This window comes from Triticum urartu, chromosome 4A (assembly GCF_056163025.1).
Source record: "Triticum urartu cultivar PI428250 chromosome 4A, HENAU_Tu73, whole genome shotgun sequence".
Taxonomy (NCBI): domain Eukaryota; kingdom Viridiplantae; phylum Streptophyta; class Magnoliopsida; order Poales; family Poaceae; genus Triticum; species Triticum urartu.
Genome location: NC_141876.1, coordinates 307,819,658 through 307,842,193, shown reverse-complemented (window position 1 = coordinate 307,842,193; position 22,536 = coordinate 307,819,658). Strand labels below are relative to the sequence as shown.

At 47.5% G+C, this 22,536-nt stretch overlaps 1 protein-coding gene across 4 annotated transcripts; it reads left to right on the top strand.

The window, feature by feature from the left end:
• Positions 1–5,039: 5,039 nt before the first annotated feature.
• LOC125530868 (Ankyrin repeat family protein with DHHC zinc finger domain-containing protein) lies at positions 5,040–21,721 on the top strand. Of its 4 annotated transcripts, XM_087518287.1 has the most exons (14): positions 5,041–5,402; positions 5,507–5,647; positions 6,405–6,517; positions 7,638–7,717; positions 11,382–11,545; positions 11,876–11,932; positions 12,101–12,200; positions 12,480–12,528; positions 12,767–12,818; positions 19,757–19,831; positions 20,041–20,139; positions 20,709–20,787; positions 20,861–21,009; positions 21,355–21,721. In XM_087518287.1, the coding sequence occupies exons 1-14, from the start codon at positions 5,139–5,141 to the stop codon at positions 21,538–21,540; spliced, it is 1,608 nt and encodes a 535-aa protein (XP_087374413.1). In that variant the 5' UTR covers positions 5,041–5,138; the 3' UTR covers positions 21,541–21,721. The 4 variants fall into 4 exon arrangements, with proteins under 4 accessions (XP_087374415.1, XP_087374413.1, XP_087374414.1 ...); XM_087518289.1 differs by lacking the exon at positions 20,041–20,139 and having other exon boundaries at positions 5,040–5,402; XM_087518286.1 differs by lacking the exon at positions 12,767–12,818 and having other exon boundaries at positions 5,042–5,402; positions 11,876–12,005.
• Positions 21,722–22,536: the final 815 nt, after the last annotated feature.

The following is a 22,536-nucleotide window of genomic DNA, read 5'->3' as shown; positions in this document are numbered from 1 at the left end:
ACCGTAGCAGGTGTAGTGTCGCCGTGCTGATGTGATCCTTTGTAACATCAGACCCTTGTACCAGTATTCTTTGTAATAAGAGCTGATTTGTTCTATGCTGAGTAGTGTCGTATTTCAGAAGAGTTCACCTCGATCTCTGGGCTGGAATACGGGGCGTTCCGGTCTCCCTGAGCCGGGGTGCTACACTAGGACAATCTCATTGACGAGTAGTTGTTAGTAGTTTAAGTTTGCATGTTTGTAGTCGAACTATCTTAAGTTTGGATGCTAGTACTCAAATTATGTTTAAGTTTTCTTGTTTAAAGGTTCAAATGTTTGGATGTTTGGAACGAATTTGCAACAGTCTAGTTTAATTTGGGTGTTTGGGTGCCCTATTTTAGCATTGTTGTTGGAGCAGCGGTGCCTATTTTGGCACAGTTGTTGGAGAAGAAAATGACCCATTTATACGGTGAAGTTCGCTCGAGAGGAATTGCCAGCGAATGTCGGAGTTGCCATGCCCAAATAACTAAATTACCATGCATTTTTGTGAGATTTGCGGAAGTGAAAATTGCCATGTTTACGGTGTAATTTTTCTAATAAATGCCATGCATTTGATCACGATCAAACGACTTTAAGATCGTTCGATGGGAGCTCCCTCTTAGCGAATGTTCGCCGGTTAGATATACTGAATTTTTTATGTGCCTAAAAATCACTTTTGATGCCCTAAATAATTTTTTGAGTGCTCTATTTTAGGGAAAAGATGCTCTCATGAGCTTGTGAATCTTTTTTTGAAAAAAATAAATTGCACAAAACCATCACTTTGAAGGCTAGATTTGCAGAAAACACTATGTTACATTTTTGTTGCAAAAAACACCGTGTCTAACATAATCTTTTTGCAAATAACACTGATAGACGGATTTTGCCTTTGTTGAGTGTGTTTATGACAGATGAGGCCCGCTAGTCAGGGTGGCGTGTCACCATTTAACATCCCACATGTAATGGCGAGGTTGGTTAACATTGCCAGCATGTGTGGCTGTATGGGGTCCACCTGTCATTGGAAGAAAAATATGGTTCGTGCTCATGTTATCTTCCTCTTTACTGCATAAAAAAATCTCCCAACATCCCAGCACCGCCACCGCTTCTCCGGCGCTCCCAACGCCGCTGCCGTCGTGCCGCATGCTGGATCCAGCCAGACCCACCTCACCTGTCCCACCTGACACCGGATTCCGTGAGATCCGTCTCCGTCATGCTGCTACTCCGGCGTGGTCGTTGTTGCCCTTGGTACTCGGCGGACGCTCTCCATGCACGTCGTTGCTAGAGAGGGTCGGTTGCGCAAGGTTGCTCATGGGAGTGGGCTAGGAGATGGGCTCGCCAACCATGACTGCAAGCTCCAGCGCCTGCACATGCAGCGCCACCAGGAGCTGAACCTGTTGCTGCTCGCATGCACCCGCGGCCCTACTGCTTCTGCTAGTGCACATGCGCCCTTGCTGTTGCTCGCACACACCTACGCCCCTGTTGCTGCTACTCGCACGCACCAGACACCACAGCCCGCCCAGCTCCCGGCCGAGGCATAGGCCAACTCCATCATAGAGCAGTGAAGCCCCTACTCGGCTCCATCGATGGCGTGCACGCACGACAATGGCTACGCCTGACGTGCCCTAGCCGCCGTGAAGGTCATCGAGCGGGACGAATCCACTATTGGGAGGAGCTGCAGCTGTCTGGGACAAGCACATCGGCGACGCGGCCAAGGTGACGATGATGGAGAAGGAGGGAAAGCTCAAGGCCCTGCTCCAGGGGCAGTCGCGGACTCACGGGTTGCGGCGGCATGGGGTTTGTCATGTGCAGGGACTGCAACGACAGCCGCAAGGCGCACGTCGACGGCGAGGGGAAGGAGACGGTCCAGTGCGGTGGGTGCAATGAGAACAACTTGTGTGTTGCACGCAAGCTGCTCGATGAAATACTCAATAGAGCATGTTACACTAACAAGCGGGCCCCATGTCCAGCAAAACGATTCAATTTAATAGTGTGAGAAATTTGTGCCATGCCAGCCTGACTAACGGGCCCCATCTGTCATAAACACACTCAACGGAGGCAAATTCGCAGATCAGTGTTATCTGCAAAAACATTACAGTAGACACATTATTTTCTGCAACAAAAATGTAACGTAGTGTTTTTTGCAAACCTAGCCTTTAAAATGGTGATTTTGTGCAATTTACTAAAAAAATTGTTTCACTGTGGACTCTCGCATTGATGTGTTGGTAAGACTAAGATCATCTCCACTCGCACCCCAACAGGCCCTTAGGACGCCTTTGTTAGCGCCGACGGCGAAAATTCGGCGTAGTTGCGCCCCAGGTCCTTGTTTATCGCCGGTTTGGGCCGAAATAATAGCCCGCGAACCCAGCCCCCCCAGGGGCGCCTGAGGGAGCCGACCAAAGCGAAAAGGCGCGTGGGCCCGCTCTGTTAGGGATAGACATGCCTTTTTCCGTTGTTTCCCCCTTTCCCTCCATTTCCTCATTGCGCCCCCCTTCTGCCCCGCCGCTCCCGCCATTCTCCTTCGGCGCCCCGCCATCCGACCGTCAATGCCGTCGAAGAAGTATTCGGACCCTCGCCTTGCTGGCGCTGTCAATTCCACCCAGCCGAAGCAGAGGAAGCCGAGGGCGCCGATGGCAAAACCACCAGGCATGTCCAACGCCAAGTGGTGGGCGGACAGTCAGTGTCGGGAGGCTATCACCACCGACCGGCGGAACAGGCTCAACGTCAAGAAGGCCGGGGATACGGCAGCGTCAGCGGCGGCGAGGAGGCGGAGCAGGTAGAGGCGTCTCATGCAGGGATGATGAATCAGCCCAGCCACTGCCTGTAGGCTACGTGGGGGAGCCAACAAAGCACCGCGTCGCCGCCGCCGCCCTGGAGTACGCAGGAAAATATTTGGTGCACCGGAGCTTGTAGTGCTACCGGTGCACCGAACTCACATTATGCTTTTAAAATGTTCAAAAAATTCTGAAAAAAATTAACACACTCACATAATATCAATGTAGATTATCACAAAAATTCAAGTCAAAATTCAAAACATAACTAAAAAAAATGATAAATTCAACAACGAATAGTACATAACATAATTTGGGCTTTAGATTTGGCCCATTATCACACTTATGTCAAAATTGTCATTTTTGTATCCTACTAAATATTTCAATATTTATGCGAAATTTTGTGACATCATACATTGATGTTGTGTTAACATGCTAGATTTTTTAGATTTAAAAATATATTCTATGGCATCCGGTGCATCAGTAGCACCACAAAGTGCAGGTGCATGGGATACATTCAGGGGTAAGCACCCTCGCCTGGCTACTCCGACGATGACACACATGGTGGTTTCAACCCCAACATTACCTTCCCGCAAGGCGCGCCGCCACGTGCCTCCCCTCCCGGCCTGAACCCCGACCAGCGCACTCCCTCCTCCCCGCGTTCGCCAGCCTCCACACCCAGTACAGCTACTCGCCGTTGGCGTACTCAGCCTCGCCGACGCCGCCTCCGTGTCGGGGCGCCCTGCCCTTCGCTCAAGCGTCGGCGCCACATTTCGTCAACCCCGACGCGACCAACGCCGACATGGACGAGATCATCACGAGGGGCTCGGTCGTCGCCGCCTCCCACCCCGACTTCCAAGCGTAAGACGAAACAATGGACACTGCTGTTGACATGGACGACGAGCTCGACGATGCCGAGGAGGGGGAGGAGGAAGAGGAAGAGGAGGAGGAGATGGAGCCGGCGCCTGCGCCGGCGAGGAAAGGGAGAAAGAAGAAGCGGGCGATCAATGCCAGGCCGGGCGAGCCGCGCGTCAAGTGGACGTCCAAGGAAGACGAGTGCCTCGCCGAAGCATGGAAGACCGTCAGCATCGACCCGATCACCATCTCAAATCAGAACGTCGACACATACTAGAGACGCATCAAGTCGGCGTTCGATGAGCGCAAGCTGGTCGACCCCTACTTTGCCACCATCCACATGGAGTGCGGCGACAAGGCCATGTCGAACCATTTGGCGATCATCTAGGAGGCCTGCAAAAAATGACATGGGATCGTCGAGAAGATCGTGGCTCGCCCGAAAAGCGGCGCTAACATCGAGGGTCAGGTATGTGCAGCCGCCGGCTCACTTTCTTTCGCCGTGTATGTCGCCGCACTTGTTCTTCGTCTGCGCAGATGGTTCGGATGTTTAACATGTATCGCCAGGACAACAACGACCAAGAGTTCAAGTTCCTTCATGTGTTCTCCCGCATCGAGTCATGCGAGAAGTGAAGGGAGGTCCTGCTCACCCTCACCAAGGGCAAGGAGACGTGCAAGCTGGATGCGCCCCGCCCCGGGGCCAGTGGATGGGAGCCCTGATGGCAACAAACGAGCCAAGACGGCGAGGGACGCGACATCGGCGGCCGAGCGGCTACAATCATCGATCGAGCAGTGCATCGTCGACGCCAAGAACAACGCCATAAAGAGGGAGGAGAAATCCGACGCGCGGTGGTCGGCGTTGATGACGAAGCAAGACGTGAAGCTCGACCTTCTCAGGACCAGCGTCGCCGCGAAGAAGAGGAACACCGACCTGGTGTTCTTGCTGGGGGTAGACATGTCAATGATGGATGAGTAGGTCAAGGCGTGGTACCTGGCGGAGCGCGGCCTCATCTTGAACCAGATGCCCGGGCCGGCGCCGACCACCGCCCCAACGTCCACGCCGACAGCAACGCCGACGCCCAGCCCGATCGATGAAGCGGTGCCGACACCGACCACCAGCCCGAGCACAGAAGCCATGCCGACGCCGAGCACATCGACGCCGAGCACAGAAGCGACGCTGACGCCTGCGTCCACGCCGACCACAACCAGTCCCATGTCAGAGGAGCCCGTCTATTGATACGCTCCGTGTCTTGCTTCCTTCCTTTTGATCATGAAACTTTTGGGCATGTTTGATCGCTGAACTGTGGCATGATGATTGCCGACTTATGATGTGATCGCCGAACTTGTGGCGTTTTTTTGACACTGAAAAAGACACGTTTTTTTTGACGTGTGGGGCAAATGCAAAAACGCATTGCATTCGCCGGGTGCGCTGGGGGCAAACGAGTGGAGATGCTCTAAGACTTGAGGTCGTGAGCCGGCTTTCCCCTCAGCTCCTCCGCCCGCGCCATGTCGTCGTCATCCCGCGTCGCGGAGATCGAGGTTGTGGTGACCGACGGCGGCGCCAGGAAGGCGGCGGAGGGGGAGAAGCAGCCGGACCCCGTGGTGAACGTCTACTCGGCTGCGGCGTACGGGGATCTGGAGCGACTGCGGCGGTTCGTGGAGCTTGACGGCGGCGGCTCGTCGCTCGCCGCGCCCGACGGCAACGGCTATCACGCTCTCCAGTGGGCCGCGCTCAATAACTACCCCCACGTGGCGCTCTACATCATCGAGGTTCGACTTATACTACTCGCCGGCCTCGAATCGGGCGCTGCTTTGGACCACCTTCCTTGCTGATGGATTCGTGGGTGCGCGTGTGGTTGATTGTTCTTTTGCAGCATGGAGGGGGCGTGAACGCAGAAGACAATTCGCAGCAGACAGCGCTGCACTGGGCGGCGGTGCGCGGGGCCACGGCCACGGCCGATGTGCTGCTGGAGAACGGCGCGAGGCTAGAGGCAGCCGATGTGAACGGCTACCGGGTATGCAATCGTTTTTTTTTTGTTCTGAATTTGTATTCTCTTTTTTCGATATTTTGCAGTGTTGTTGGATTTAGTGTCTGATATTTTGTTTTTGAGAAATGCGCGGCTCCCTTCCGATCATTCGTAATTCAGACACTAAATAGAGTATGATTTAGTGCCTGATTGGTCAGGAGCTTAAAACCGATAGCTCTGTGCAAAAAGCTGTAGGTTGGTTTTTGAAAGATGTGTTTGCCCATAGAAAGTTGCAGAACGCATGCTGGTTATTGTTTGATCAGACAGTTCAGCTGTATAATTCGTAGTGTTTGAACTTTTAAGCAGATAATAACATATATCGTTAGCTTATCTCTGTTTAGCAAGTAATTATATTACATTGGTTATATGATGGGATCAGCCATTAGTGAATTCATTATGTCACTGTAATTTGGATAAATATGTTACTCGTTGACCTGAGCTAACATTATTGCTCGTAGAGTTACTATGGGAATTTGCTATGAAAACAGAATTTTGCTACTGGATAATCGACCAGCGTACTTATAAAAAGAGTAAAAACTTCTTGGGAAATTTTCCGAGGCTTGATAGGGTACTTTTGTTAGCAGCATGCAGCTTTCGGCTTAGTTTCACATCAGCTTCTTGGGAAATCAATTTTTTTTCATAAGTTTGGTGCTAGTCATCCTAAGTCCATGCACTGTAGGTCTGAATTTTGGTAGCGTGAGTAGATCTTGTGTTTTACAATTCTTCCTTTGGAACATTATGTTAGGCAGTCCATGTTGCAGCTCAGTATGGCCAAACAACATTCTTGCATCACATCATCTCAAAGTATGGTGCGGACTTTGAAGCTTTGGACAATGACGGGAGGAGCTCTTTGCACTGGTACATGAATATGAAGAATACTTCTTACCTTTTAAATGCATGTTTGCCTGGCTTCACATAACATTGCCACCAACAACGTAAGTGTATATTGTATGATTTGTTTGATACTTCAAGATTTGTTGCCTACCTTATACCAAGTAACATAGCCACCATGAATACCTGATACAATGCTACTGCAAAATGGTTTGTTGCATTGAGGTCTGAGCAACCCGTGCGTTGCAACGGGAGAGAAAATAACACACGCTCTACCCAATAACCATGACTCAAGACCCTAATAGGTCCACGCCCTTTATTTTCACATGGCATCACATTTGTGTTGCCGGCGGTGGCCTCAGTGCTCACACAATGAAAACGCGTTTGGATGTGGTCAGTCCTAAGCCGTCTCTCTCTCTCTCTCTCGGATCGCCGCCGGTACGAAAGAAAAACGGACCGTGCACTATAGATTAAGTTTGCGCCAAAAATAATATTTTAGAATCATTTAACAGCTAAAAATAATATCATATTTATATTCTACACATTTTTCTAATCAGATTTCATATATAACATGTTAAAATTGGAGTTACGGTTTAAAAGATATGGATAATTTTGTTTTAAGATAAGCTGCGGATTAATTAACCGAAGTGTCAGTGGTTTTCTGTTAAAACAAAAAAAAAACGATTCGTCCGACTTAAATATGGACGGTGGGTTGTTGCCTGGACGTCAGGGGGTTTTGTGAGAAAATGCAAAAAGACGGTTCGGCTGTGACTTAAACATGTGTTGTGGGTTAATTTACAGAGAACAGAGAGGGTTTTTTGTAAAATGGCACGACGGTGAATGGACAGAAGCACTCCGTGCTTTATTAGTAGGTAATAGATATTCAATGTTCCGGATATTGGTAACTGATAGCTGCCTGGTTAGGTGCTGGGTAGGGATATTGTTAAGAAGGCTTACTATTTGATGTTACCAATATCAGTTACCAGTAACTAGGTTCATTTATCATCCTGAAGAATCAGTTAATTTATCATCTACTCGACTTCTGTCTCTAAGACACAAATAGGATGGATCCTTGATCCATATCTTGATATTTGGCTTTTTTGTGCATTGTAAAACTGCATCTTCTCTAACAGATTGTCATATTCAGGGCTGCGTACAAGGGAAATGCAGATACAATCAGGTTACTACTGTTTATGGATGCTAATCAAGTAAGGCAGGACAAAAATGGTACCCTTCACTTGGCAGTGTTTATCTTTTCTGTGCTGTTTAGTTACTCTTCGTGCCCCCACTTTTTTCCCCGCATACACAAATCTTACGCTAGGAATAATTGCTGATTTTTTGAATGTTGAGCTGTCCTGTACTAAGAGTAAACTGTACTTGCCAGGTTCTCTGCTCATCACACTATCTTAAGGCATATTTTGTGTGTGTGCCTTTTTAAGTTTTTAGCTAATGAAATCACAAAATATGGGGGTGGGGGGTGGGGGGATCAGTTATTTTCCTTTGAAAATTATGGATGGTTGGAAATGTACTCTTTTCTCTAATTAGGTTACCATAGAATATTGACAATAGATGTCTACCCAGGGTGGTATGAGCATGTATGAGGAGCCATGTGATAAAGAAATCGGAGATAGGGCACATGTTACAGAGCTAGCAGGTTTTAATAAAGACAGATCTTACAAGGTGGAGGTGAGCCTTTTGATAGGAAAGCACATGTCACTGGAAGCTCCTACTTGGCTTGTGTTCTGATGCATTCTGTCTGCTCCCTATATCCGATTATTTTCTGTTTCACACTTTATACCAGACTTCCATTCTCTTCCTTTGCTCTCCCTTATCTATTTGTCTTACTAGTCCATTCAGATTGCTTTGTAGCCGGCGCCATGAGTACACAGCCTTGTCGCCCTTCGTGAGATCACATTTGGATGGCTCCTTTGGCTTCACCTCACATGGATTGTTGAAGTGTATATGTGGATTGCCTAGCCCTTTCCATCAGTTGGGACTTTTGGTTGCGTTGGCTAGTGCATGAAGCTTAATATGATATTAGAGCCTAGGTTTAGGTCTCTGGACACCGCAACTCGTCCTTATGATCCAATATTTTTTTTGTTTCCCTCTTGATTGATCTGTTCCTCTGGGTTGATCTCGTCTTCCGCCATCGTTCCCATCTGGTTGGCCGCCGCTGCTCCACGATATCCCCCCCCCCCCCCCCCCCCCGTGATCCGCCCGGCCCGTGACAGCCGCGTTGACTGCTCCGCTCGCGTGATCCACGCAAGTTGCATGGGCGCTTGCCGTGTGGGCACCTGCCGCTCAGCTGCTCTGTCTGTGAAGCTGGTGACGCCCGTAACATGCGCCCGTGACATGTGCCTGCCTAGCCGTTCTTTGCTGCCGTGCCGGTCTGTCTGTTTGATTGCTGCTGTCCGATGATGTTCGCCGGGTGTCCCTGCTAGTAGCATGGGTGTACCTGCTGCTACGTGGTGCTCCTGTCACCCGCTGTTCCATGGTCTACTGTACCGTTCTGCTGCTGTCTTGATCTCATCTAAAAAATATAGATATGATGTTCTCGTCGGGTATGCATCTCCCTCGCTGCCCGCTGACTCTTGACGACGTTGGATCCCTTCTCGCACATCCACCGTTCATGGGTGTTGTGTGCTTTTCTTTGCTGTTCCTCGTCGGCATCTTTCCTAATTGGTTTTGGTCCTTGCCGTCATAGTCTAGTATGTGCCTTTTAGTTTTCTACATTTTCCGCTGCGTCCACCAAGTTCGTTGCTCTTTCGTGTTTCTGATGTCATGCCAGTCCACCATGCCTTTGTCCGTCAGACTTTTTCTGGTCATTGTCCTTTGATTTTCGTGGCCTCTCTTTGCATTGTTGATCTACGCCCATTCGCTTGCCGCCAAGCTTCTTTCGCCGCCGGTTTTCTTGGGCTACGATTTTCTGCGCAATGCTTCATTCTCTTGATGTGCCATCTTCTTTTGACAACCCGTCTTCTCTTGTATCTTCTATTGACGCTCCATCGTCTTCGTTATCCCCTTCGGCTTGACTCGACAGGTTTTGAAGACTCTTCATGCTATGACGATACTCTCAAAACGCGAATTTGGATTACCATTTTTTTTAGTATTACACTTCTTCAAATGCAACGCTATTGCATACGCTTTGCATTTAAGGAGTATTAGTATAGGTCTTGGAGTCCTATTAGGCTATGTTTCCTTTCCTTGTGCCCCAAGTCTTATATGTATGTATGTACCGCAGTGATTGCGAGTCGAGACTAGACTAGTCTATGAGTCGCATTCTGGGTGTCGACTAGAAATCTCGTGTAGACTAGTTCGCCGAGTCGAGGAGTCGAAGTAGTCCTAGACTAGTCTGGACTAGTCGTGCACCTTGAGTCGTTCGACTCAATTTTTTTTTAAATTTTTTTAGGGATTGGGAGCCAGCCACCCTGCCCCTTTCCCACCATTGCTTCTGCTCTCCATGGATCTGCGCTCCTATGCTCTGGCCCTTTCCCCTGTGCTCCTCTGCTCTGGTCCTCTCCCCTGTGCTCCTCTGCTCTGGCCCTTTCTCCTGCGCTCCTCTGCTCTGTCCCTTTCCCTCCATTGCTTCTGCTCTCCCTGGATCTGCCCCCCTACGGTCTCCCTCCCTGTGCTGTCTTCTGGCTACTGGATCCGCTCGTCCCTCAGGTTGCAGCAAGCAAGCAAGCATTCTAGCAAAGTAATTTCTCCCTTCTCTTCTTGCCTTCTTTGATTCGATTTTTACCCCCTGCCCTCTTCCTTATTTCGTTTTGTTTGCTTCAGTTTCAAGATCTTTAGGTCTGAACTGCAATGTCTACGCTGGAAATATCTCAAGTAGTGTATTCAGAAGCTGCAGATCAGGCCAATGAGCAATATGATCCATCGAAGGATCCTGCAAGAAGCCAACGAGGGCAAGGATCCAACATAGAAATATGCTTATTGGCCTAATCTGCAGGACAAATTGACGCTCAAATGCACTTTTATAGTATATATTACATATTAATACTAGATTACTGCAAGTTGTGAACTACAGTACCATGTCGACTAGTCCAGTTGTAGTCTAGACTAGTCACGATTAGTCTATGAGTCTCAACCTTCGAACGACTCCTCGACTCGTAAACGTTGATGTACCCCCCCCCCCCCCCCCCACCCACAGACACAGACACACATAAATTGCATCCATAACATGGTATCATGGCCGAAGGTCTTCAGTTCAAGTTCTGGCATTTGCAATTTATCTAAAAATTGCTGTTGCCCCATCTGTGTCCACGTATAGGCCTCTTGAGCCATACCTCTGAGTCTGTTCACGTGTTGACTTCCCGGGTCACACATGAGAGGGGGTGTTGAAGTGTATATGTGGATTGCCTAGCCCAACTCTGGTGCGAGACCACATATCCACTGTCCTATCATTTCTGACCAGTCCAGGAGCCAGCAGGTGAGCTTTGACAATGAGCAGTAGTAGCTGAATAGAGGAAGGGAAGAGGCACACTGGCGGGTGCTCATGGGTGAGAGGGCTCTGTTTGGGACAAACTCACAGTATTATTAGGGTTTGCTAGGGTTGTTGTTTGTGGATTTCATCTGGGGTTGTTGTCAACAAAATGGCAGGACAATTTTTAATGCCAAAATTAGGAGGTACTCCCTCCGTCCCAAAATAAGTGTCGCTGATTTAGTACAACCTGAGTACAAAGTTGTACTAAATCAGCGATACTTATTTTGGGATGGTGGGAGTACATAGTAAGGGGATGAATCATTGGTTAGATTTTAAACCATGTGAAGTTGCATGTGTTATGGTAATAGACGAACTATATATCAGGAGTTGCTGGTAATTTTATTGAGGTAGAGATCCTACCTACAATCCACATTTTTACTAAGCTCCTTTTATGGTGTCATGCAGGTTGCACTCCCTTACACTGGGCTGTTATAAGAGGAAGTTTAGAAGTTTGCACCCTTCTTGTACATGCAGGCACCAAGCAGGAACTAACATTGAGGGATAGAGGTGGGTTTACTCCTTTGCAACTTGCAGCAGACAAAGGTCAACGGCATCTTTCCAATATACTTGTAAGTTTTCTCCTGGAATTGTTACTTGACTTATAAGAGATAACATTGTTTGACCCCAAAAATTAACTAAATGCTAATGTTCACTCTGCTGATAGACTACTGCAGCTAGATAGGCATGGGCTGTGGTAAATATTTGCAGTCAAACATCGATATAAACTTGTATTTGGATTGGTGCACTCACATTTGTTCATATTTCCTGTTTTCCCTACTTCTTTCTCCCCTTCCTCTTGGAGATGTTTTCCGACAAAATGACTTAAGACTAATTACTGTGTGCACTATGTACTAATCTTCTGAGCTCCACTAATGGAAGTTTCATTTCTCCGCTTTTAGTCTAATGCTACAAAAGTAAGCTTTGGAGACAAGTACTGCTCAGGGAGGCTGGGCAAGGTTGGATACACACCTATCCTGTTTTCTTATCTTGTTATCCTCATGATCCTTTTCCTGAAATCAATTGTTTTTGGTGAGTATTGTTTGTGAGGTTTTTGTTATTGATGTTCAAGCTTAAGACTTGTAAAGCGTCGTTCATGATCTGACCTGATTATGAAACCTTTCCAGCATCTGATTTTTCTAGAATCACTGCTGCTGTTGGTCTTTGGTCATGGGCTGCTATTTCTCTTGCCTTGGCGTCACAAGTGGTGTTCTACAGAGTTAGCAGGTAGCCTACGTCATATGAAGTTTACTTAACTGGATCATTTGGATGCACTGTTTGGAATCTTTTTACCACTAATGATGCTTGGCGATTGCTGTACTTATGTAAAATATTTAGAAAGATGATGAGGAAAACATTGAACACTTCTTTCAAACGTTAATAGTCCAGAATTACCCCTTTTTTAATTTTCAGTAGCTGATTTGTAGATGTTAAGTTTGTTTTCTTCTAAAGTACTCTGTCTGCTTACTGCTTAATGTCAGTTTTGCTGTTTTGGTCTTTGGACAGAAACACTCCAGGCTACATCAAAACCAATACCGAGGGGGTTGATCCGAAGGTAGAATGTTCTACTAGAGTACTAGTGGTGTTCAAACTTTAATTTTTGTACGCAAGCACTTTAAGAAAATGGCCCACCTCAATATTTAAAGAATCTTGTCATAGTGATTCTGTGTAAAGTAAGAGTTCAGACTTTAGAGTTCAAACTTATTATTGCAGTTGGTACATAGTTTTTTTTTTGAACCGGGCATTACCCCTTTCCATTACTGCGACATAACGGAAATACATCAAATGTCCAGAGAAGAGGCGGGAAAGGGGAAAGCGAGTTCAGGCATCGCCGGGAAACCCACTGTAAGCACTCGCCATCGAGATTACCTACTGTGGGGCGAAAACCCGACGACACCATTACATCACCACATCAAACGAAACCAACGGACAGTTTAGTTTAAACTAGCCAGGCACAAAAGGCCTAAGCACCCAACCAACACATAACCAGCAAGAACAGCATCTCTTCCTGCATTCTTCTTCTTTTGCTCTGGCCTGGTTGACCTTCAGTAAGCCCTATCTTCCTGGTGCGCCACGGCACAGATCTGCATCAGTCTTGAGGCGTTGCTCTTCAGCATGTTCGCTCCAGTCCTCAGGTCCTCCGCATCTTTTTGCTGTTTCATCAGCCCTGCCCAGTAACAAAGAAGAGCACAAGCAGAGAAAGTGCATTCAAATGGGTTTCTGAGAGGTATAAACTCAAAAGTAAATCTGTTGCGACACGTCCAAATCGCCCAGCATACGGCAGCAATGCCCACTGTGTGGAACACTTCCCCTTCTGGGAAAAACGAGTGGCACCACGCATACGCTTGCCATAGGTTATTTGGACATAAATCAGTCCCAAACATACAAGCCAACACTCTCCAAGTTACCCTGGCCACTGGGCAGGTAAAAAAGAGATGCTGGGATGTTTCTTTTGCAGCACAAAAGGAACATTTAGGATTTTTTTTTCCACCCCCTGTGCTTCATCACATCTCTGGTTAAGATTGCATTTTGTGATAATTGCCACATAAAGATTTGGATCTTCAAAGGTATACTCGCTCTCCAAATCCAATTATAGTTACATCCCACGGTGTGTCTCTCTAGGAAAGCATAAACTGAGCGAGTGGTGAAGTAGGTTTTAGGCCCCAGCCCCCACTTGATTTTGTCACCCTCACTAGAAATACAAATCTTACTGACTGTATCTACTATCTGATGCCACTGCTCCTCCATTTCATGATTTAGCCTTCTTCGAAAGAAGGACAGAGGATCAGCCGATAGGCAGGTATTGACAGTACATTCAGGATAATTGCATATAGAGAACAATCTGGGGAATTGTTCACAAAATGGTAATTGATCCCCAACAGGATCCCTCCAAAGCCTGGCAATATTGCCAGATCGTGTCACCACACATCTACCTGCCATATAAAGGTCTTTTCCTTTCTTCCCTGCCCCCCTACAATTCCAAAAGAGACCTATCATTTAACACCAGTTTTCTTTCTCCCCCCTCCCCTGGTGGCCCTAGAATGATGGACAGGGCTACCAAGTCTTCTTTTTCCACCCCTATCAGGGTTTTGACTCCTGGTCACTGGCCTGGAAATAACCACATGGGCTTTTGGACTTCTCTTTTTCCTAGACCTGACCAGAGTGAATTCCTCTTCTAATTCATCCACTTCTTCTGCCCAATCATCACTGACAGGAGTTATATCTCCTTTGCCATTAGTGATGTATAGCATTTTTCCTTCTACACCTTTTTCAGATATAGTATCTGTTTTTTCTCCCTCGCTTCTTATTCTATCCAACTCTCTTAAGATATCAATACTAGAAAAATTATTATCAGGGATCAAAACTCCCATTTTAGTTGCTCTAAGCATCATCTCATGATTAGACAAAACTTCAAAAGAGTTATGGGTCGGCTCATTACCTTCCAGATTTCTCTTTTTGGAGATAGCAGTAGCTTTATCCTGCACCTTGGCCTCCATATTCTGCATAGTCCTCACACTGAGTCTTAGACCAGCTTCTGGAATAAGAGGAGTAGGGATCACTTCCCCCATATCATCAGAAGATGTGGGGAACTGTACCATATAGTAAGTTTTCCCCCCTTCCTTCTCAAACTCCTCTCCCTCAAGCTCCTCGACCTGTTCATTTTTTTGTTGATCCAAATGAGATATATGCAAAGCAGATATATCTTTTGAAATCAAGTCATTACCAGAAAGATTCTTAACTACCTGTATCTCATCCATATGCTGCTCAAAAATCTTTGCAGCAGGAATTGTGATGGATTTAAACAGGTCCTCTCTTTCACATGCCTCATCAGCAATAGTTTCAATCAAGAGAGTATTATCATCAGTTTCCTCAGATTCATCTTGCTCATCTTCCACAGATTCAATCGGAGCATTTTTCCCAGCGTCCATATATTTTCTGGGCCCAGTCCCTCTTTCTTTCTCATTGGACTTGGGGCATGTCCGAGGAAACTGTTTATCATATGATGAGTTCCCTTTTATATTGCCAACCTGGGCACTCTCAAGTTCTCTTTCTGGGTCTCTCACCAAAACCTTGTCAACTTCGTAAAAGAAGTCAAAGAAATGTGTGCCCAAGACTGCTTCTGCAACTCCAGGTAGTTCATCCACATTGCGACATCCAAGCCGTACCCGTACAAATTCTGGCTTATGTAGGGTGGCCATGTCGATTTCAAGTGGTACACCTACCAGAGATGCAACATAAGCCAAATTTCTCTCATTCCTCCTCTCCAATGGAACGTTTGCTACCTTGACCCAAGCTATTTCCATCACACCCTTAGCCCCAACATTAGCCGACCAGGGAACAATTTTCACCACCACTCCACAAGATTTCAGCGTCATTTTATCATTATAACAGGCTTTTTTAACATCTCTCTGATTAGGGAAGCGCATGACATAAGTATTGGGACCAATAGAGCGAGCAGTACAATGCCATTTGGTCCTGATATAATCAGAGAAAGCATCCTCAAGATCCTTCACACTAGCCTCTCCCTCGATCACTGTGATAACTACACTAGTAGCTCTCTCTTTTAGTTGCTTAGCAGTACATGAGTCTGGAATATAGAAAAACCCCTGGCCCTTGGCCTGAAAAGCACACATCGGTGCCACACTCCCATGGCAGGAAAGCAACACAAACCGATGCTAGATGTCCCATCTTACTGCATCTCTCACAAAAGGCTTGCGGACAACTAGCAGGAGTATGGCTAGTAGATTTGCAGATTAAACAGGGATCATAAGCTTTGGGTGGGGGCACCTGAGAAGAAGGCTCAGCTCGGGCGATGGAGTCGTAGATCTGCTTCTTCTTGTGGATTTCTGCAGCGTTGAGACCAGGAGGGTTAGGGTTCTTCTCCACCCCCCCCCCCCAGATCTGGCCCTCTTGGCTCTCTCCGCAGCCTCATCCCACCGCTCGGTGTCGTCCGATGCTGACGCCGTCTTCTTGTTGGTGGAGAAGTCGTCGCCGTCGACCTCCCTGGACCACGAGAAGCGGCCCCGACCGCCTCGGTCAAATCGACCAGCTCCACGCCCCATCCGCCCAGATCCAAAGCCCTCCCGACGATTTCCGAGGAAGGCATGGTCGCCGCGGTTCTCCATCTCGCTCGGCTTGCTTGGCTTGGAAGAAACCACCGCTGCGTAGGATCTGTGGTCGCCTCCAATCTTCCCCTCCCACCAGAGGAAGGAGGAGGGGAATCTCGATCTAGGGTTTCTCGGAGTCTCCCAGAAGTGAGATAGAGCGGCGTCTAGGTCACGGATCGGAGTGGGAGCGGCTTTTGTACCCACGGCATCCTGAAGCATCCCATGGCCGCGTGGATCTCCGTCCACGTGTCGAGCATCAATGGCGGCCGCCCCACTCGCGCCTGGATGTGGCCCTAGAATCCCAGGGCCCCGTCACCGCCCGTCCAGGACGCGGCTCGGTGCACCGCGCACGCCACCACGCGCCGCATGTTCCCGTGTACCCGCACCCGTGTCGCTCGTCGGAATACGGTCTCGGACCCTAGCAAAGTGGCAGGGGAAGGAGATGACCTGGCCAATGTCGATGGATTCCCCCTCGCGCAAGTAACGTGCGTCCACCGTCACCCCCTTGTCGTCGATCAGGACGATCCGGAGCGCTCCCCGGCGAAGGAGGATCTCGCCGTCGGTGAAGTGGACGGTGTGTGCGGACGCAAGGTCCGCCGCGAAGGAGACGTGCCAGCGGACGTCAAACTCCATCCTCAAACAGAGCTTCTGATATCGCAGTTGGTACATAGTACTATAGTACTATTTAGGAAGAGAGAATCCAATTTTTAGTAGTGGCCAACACTCTAGCCAAATTGATTTTGTCCTCTTGAGAAGGGAAGACAAGCTTGCTTGCCTTGATTGTAAGGTGATACCTGGAGAGAGTGTTGTCCCACAACACAAACTTGTGGTGGCTGACTTCCGTTTTCAGATTCGTGTCCAATGGGATCAACGCGTGAAAGTCGCTAGAACGAAGTGGTGGTAGCTTAAGGGGGAGGCAACTCAGGCTTTCAACAAGAGGGTTATTAAGGAGGGCTCTTGGGAGGAAGGAGGTGATGCAAACAATGTGGATGAAGATGGCGACTTGCGTTCGGGATGTGTCTGCAGAGGAGTATGGGGTGACCAGTGGAAGTAGAAGCAAAGCTAAAGATATCTGGTGGTGACACGATGATGTTGACAAGGCTATTGAGGAGAAGAAAGGCTGTTTCATATGCCTACACCTGGATAGGAGTACTAGACAAAATAGAGAGTAGAAGGTGGCAGAGAAGACTGCAAAGCGAGCTGTGAGTGAAACGAGGGTAAGGCGTATGAGGACCTCTACCAGCGTTTAAACACGAAAGAAGGCGAAAGGGACATCTGTAAGATGGCCAAGATCCGAGAGAGGAAGATGAAGGATGTCAACCAAGTCAAATGCATCAAGGATGGAGCATATCGACTTGTGGTGAAGGAGGAGGAGATTAAGTATAGATGGCGAGAATACTTCGGCAAGTTGTTCGGTGGAGGGAATGAGAGCTCTACCATTGAGCTGGACAACTCCATTGATGATACCAAGAGAAGTTTTGTTCGACAGATCCAAGAGTATGAGGTCAGGGAGGCTTTAAAAAGAATGAAGGGAGGCAAGGCGATGTGCCCTGATTGTATCCCCATTGAGGTGTGGAGAGGATTTGGAGACATTGCGATAGTATGGCTAACTAAGCTTTTCAACCTCAATTTTTGGTCAAACAAGATGCCTGAAGAATGGAGGTGGAGAATATTAGTACCAATCTTCAAGAACGAGGGGATGTTCACAGTTGTGCTAATTACCATGGAATTAAGCTAATGAAGCTATGGGTGAGTCATTGAGCACCACTTAAGAAGATTGACAAGCTTGACCTAAAACCAGTTTGGGTTCATGCCTAAGAGGTTGACTATGTAAGCCATTTTCTTGGTACGACAACTTACGGAGAGATACAGGGAGCAAAATGTGGACCTGCATATGGTGTTCATTGACTTGGAGAAGACCTACGATAAGATACCGCGAAATGTCAAAGTATATTACTGAAGCAAGCCGGCTCGAATAGATGTGAATCACATAGGAGGGCGCCGGCTAGATGTAATCCCAATGGAATGATGCAGCGGCAGGACGCCGACGGAACACGAGGTCGACCTGTACGGGAGGTCGACGCTCGGAGATCGGCGACCGTCGCGGATCGCGAATGCGGGCATGCGTAGTCACGGGAGGCAGCGCAGCATGGACATGTAGCGGCTGTCTGGGAGAACATGTGACCTCCCTGTAAATAGTAGGGCTGGATCGACGGGGCGAGGCAGGATGGAAGCCAAAGCTGCTGGGGCGTTGACCTGTAGGGCTGGATCCAAAGGGGCAAAGGTGTGAATCCCACTAGCAGATGCAGCTAGCTTGTACGGGCGGCGGCTGATCCCATGAGCGAACGTAGCTAGCTTGCACAACAAGCGGCAACTGTGGCTGGCTTCTCTAACTCAGCCGGCGGCCTGGAGGTGGGCTTCGCGTAAGTCGATCTGAGAGGCGGCTGCTGGACAGGCTGTCGTTTGCAATGGAGCGGCGTCAGCAGGGGTTGATAAGGACAGGGAGCAGTAGCACGGTGGCGCAATTGGGGAAGAGGAGCAGTAACGCGGTGGTGCGAAGAAGAGGAGCAGCGATGGACGGCGCAAAATTGAATCTCAGCACGAGTTGTGCTTGCAAAAAAAAAAACACTAGGACTTTAATACCATGTTAGGATATACGCAACTTGTATTTCCCGAGGGCCAACGGTCAATATGTATATATACATGTAGAGGTGGTAAATATGCAGGAAACCCCTATACAAGGAAACCCCTATAAAATGGGGAAAATACACTATGGGTGGACAAAATATAACTCTTAACATACAAGACGGCGATTCGACCTGCAATGTTGTATGGTGCTGCTAATTAAAAGGCGACATGTCCAACAGTTAGTGTAGCAGAGATGCGCATGTGGCCACACAAGGATCGGTTCGGATAGATGATATACGCGATAGAGTTGAGGTAGCACCAATTGAAGAGAAGCTTGTCCAACATCAACTGAGATGGTTTGGGCATATACAATAGGCCTCCCGAAGTGTCAGTGCATTGTGGATGGTTACACGTGCTGATAATGTCAGGAGAGGTCGGGGTAGATCAAACTTGACATGGGAGAAGTTTTGCTAGGAAAGGGTCTGATCCAACTTGGGAATCAAGTACCTGTTGTCCATATACTGGACAGCCGTGTACACCTTAAGTGCTGAGGAAAACCAGAAAACAGAGGTTCACCTCCACCAACCCTCTTGCCCACCTCTCCACGCTACGGCACAACAGCCTCCTCACGACTACGCTCTCTGGAGCTTGGGTCGTGACACTAGGGGTCTGTTTGGATCGCTACCCTGAGCTGCCCAGCCAATTTTTTGGCGTTGACCGCTGTATTGGTATCCGTTTGGCTGGGCTCCAAAATTTTGGCTTGCCAAGGCCCATTGTCTCTTTCCAGTTCATTTGATAGCCGATTCCTGGGCGAGATGCTGGTGGTCGAATCGGTCGCCAATATTTTGGCATACCGATGGGTTGGCAGGGCTGCTGTGGGCAGCAACCACTAGATGCCATCTGAGAAGTAGATTATTTTCAGTTGTATTTCTCTCTGGTAACGTGAGCATCTGTACTGAATATTTTGTACTCAGCACTTACGTCATATTCTTAGGGACTTTTCTTCAATATCTTCAGCATCATTACTGAGCTGTGTTATACTTGCAGGAACTACTCATGGGGATTGATCTTAGTTCCTCTACTTTTACAGGCAATTGGTCTCAGCTATGCCCTACTTGCAAGGTATTATAATGTTGTAGTTTACTTCCATTTTCACTTTACTTTTCATTTTTACTATTTTCTCTTGGATATTCATATTGACACGACATTTTATTTTTAAAATATATCATGCGAACGTAGCTACATAAGGTTCTCCATTGTTTTTCTTATGTCATTGATGCTACTGCATCTTATTGTTACCAGACTAATTTTTTAGTAATTGTACTTACCAGATAGTTCGCCCTGTGCGCTCCAAACATTGTCCAATTTGTAAGCAGTGTGTTGAACAGTTTGACCATCACTGCCCCTGGATATCAAATTGTGTTGGGAAGGTATAAGATGTGGATATGTCGAGTTTGAATCTAGTTAAAGTTTTCAACTTTACTCTTATCTTCTATTAGAATAGAAAACTTCACATCGGGCTGTACCAGTGGTAGTTGCAAATTATTCAAGTTAACCATAATGTACTTTACTCTTAGCTAGCGCTTTTCCATTATCCAATTGTTTCATGAAATGCTTCATTTTAAGTTATGGAGCCAAATGTACCGTACTCTTTAGCAAAAGGGGCATTAATCCCTGACGTGCTGTTCCAGCTGTAGCAGGAAATATTCTTGGAATGTCCCATTGACTAAATAGGGGGCAGTAATTTTGTGCATTGGTGCATCGTGCTGCTTGTTCTTATTCGTAGACTCTGGAAATTATTGAGAGAACATTTTATTATGTTATATATACTTTGCTATAGCTGGGGACTATGGAATTCATTTTCAAATCTGACTGCAGTTGATATTTAAAGTGCTTCCTTTTGAACTTAAAAATAAAGAATACGCATGCCTTATGTTCAACTGTATTTTGCATCAGATCTTATGGATCTCCGTATAACTAACATATGTTTTGTTTATAGAGAAATAAGTGGGACTTTTTGGTGTTTCTTTGTATGGGGATAGCTACAACCCTTCTCGGTGCTGCCGTTGGATTCCACAGTAAGGAGACATAGTGAATATACGTTCATTTCTTTTAATAGTGTAGTAACAGTTCATGGACATCTGACGACAGGACTTTGGACGGAGCCCATTATACTCTCATCTTCTGAGTCGTGGACTCACTTCATGGTGACAAAACATCCTGGTGCTGTATTGTTCATGTTCATGGATATTTTCTTATTAACTGGAGCTCTTATTTTGATGGTGGCACAAGCAGTAATGGTAAGCTGCCTTGTTGACTAATTGCGTAGGACTTTGCTGCAATATTGGTTTATCACGCCGACTTGTTCCACACATTAGGTTTGCATGCATTGTTCTATTATTATGGCCTGACATTTTCTACAACGGGAATAGCAAAGAAGCATAAGTGCATAGACTTGTATTTTATGCCTGCAACACTTCCAACCTTGCTATATAGTTCATGACACAAGAGAATCTCTGCTTATCACTCAGCAGTCCCATATTGATTCTCCCATTTGTCCCCAATATGCTAGAAAGACCCAAGACGGAACACCGTCAGGCTTTACATAACATGTGCTTACCCATTACATGCCATGTTTGATGCAGATAGCGAGGAATCTCACAACTAATGAGGCCGCAAACCAGTCGCGCTACACTTATCTTCGTGGGCCTGATGGACGCTTCAGGAATCCTTATAACCAAGGCTGGCAGAAGAACTGCGTTTATTTTCTTGTTAATGGCTACAACAACGACGAGGAGGCTGCATGGCCAACCCTTCAACAGACAGTATAGTGAAGCTATGGTTTCTTGCTAGACCAGGCTGGATGTGCTGTGGTGGTGCAAGTGTAGAAATGGGATGATTTTTGTGCATAGAGTTGATGACGATGGTTGTGTCAGTTGTAAAATTTGACGGTCTGGAATTTGAGTATCGTTTACAGCAAAAGGAAGTACCAACATACATATTTTCCTGACACAGCTCCAAGCTAGACTATCCATCCTTATTTAGATCTTGAGAATATTCTCATCTTCATCACGTGTGGAAATTGTGATCATAAATGGCTTGAGAATGCCCTTTCTGATCGCTTGCAGACTGTTACTGCGTGTGGGCAAATTGTTCGGCGATTCCCCACAAATCCGGGTCGATGAAATGGGAAGGCCTGTTATCTCCTGCACCACATCTCAACGAGGTGACCTTGGTGCATGATCATGTTGAGTTGTAACGTGACTTGTTATGTACATGGTACATGTGCAGTGGCGGAGCTAGGTAGAAAGTGCTTTTTTTGGGGGGTGCAAAAATTCTGTAACAACAGAGCCGGGTCCTTAGGGTAAGCGTGACCCACTGGGCAGCACCCACAGCGACACCTCAACTGCCCAGTGGCCCATCAGGACCAAGCAGCCCAACCAGCGCGTCCGTGGGCCAGAGTGGATCAACTAAAGCCCACACAACACGACTACTTCAAGGGAGAAGCACGAAGGCATCATGGTGATCCAGAGAATCACAGCAACGGCACCAGGCGGCCACCTACCTCACAATTCCGCTTTTCCTCCCACGAACGAACCCTAGTTCCTCTACCAATTCTGTAATAGCTGCTCATCTTGTAATCGAAAGAGATATTGCCATTGATCCATAGAAATATAACCGAGTCCCTATCATCTGGTATCAGAGACACCAGCCACCACTTCTCCCCGCTCCGCACTGGCGCATCTCATCGAGACGCGAGGCCTTCGGCAAGCACGCGAGGCCATGGATCCCAGTGTCTCCGCCTTCCCCACCCGCTTCGAGACGAA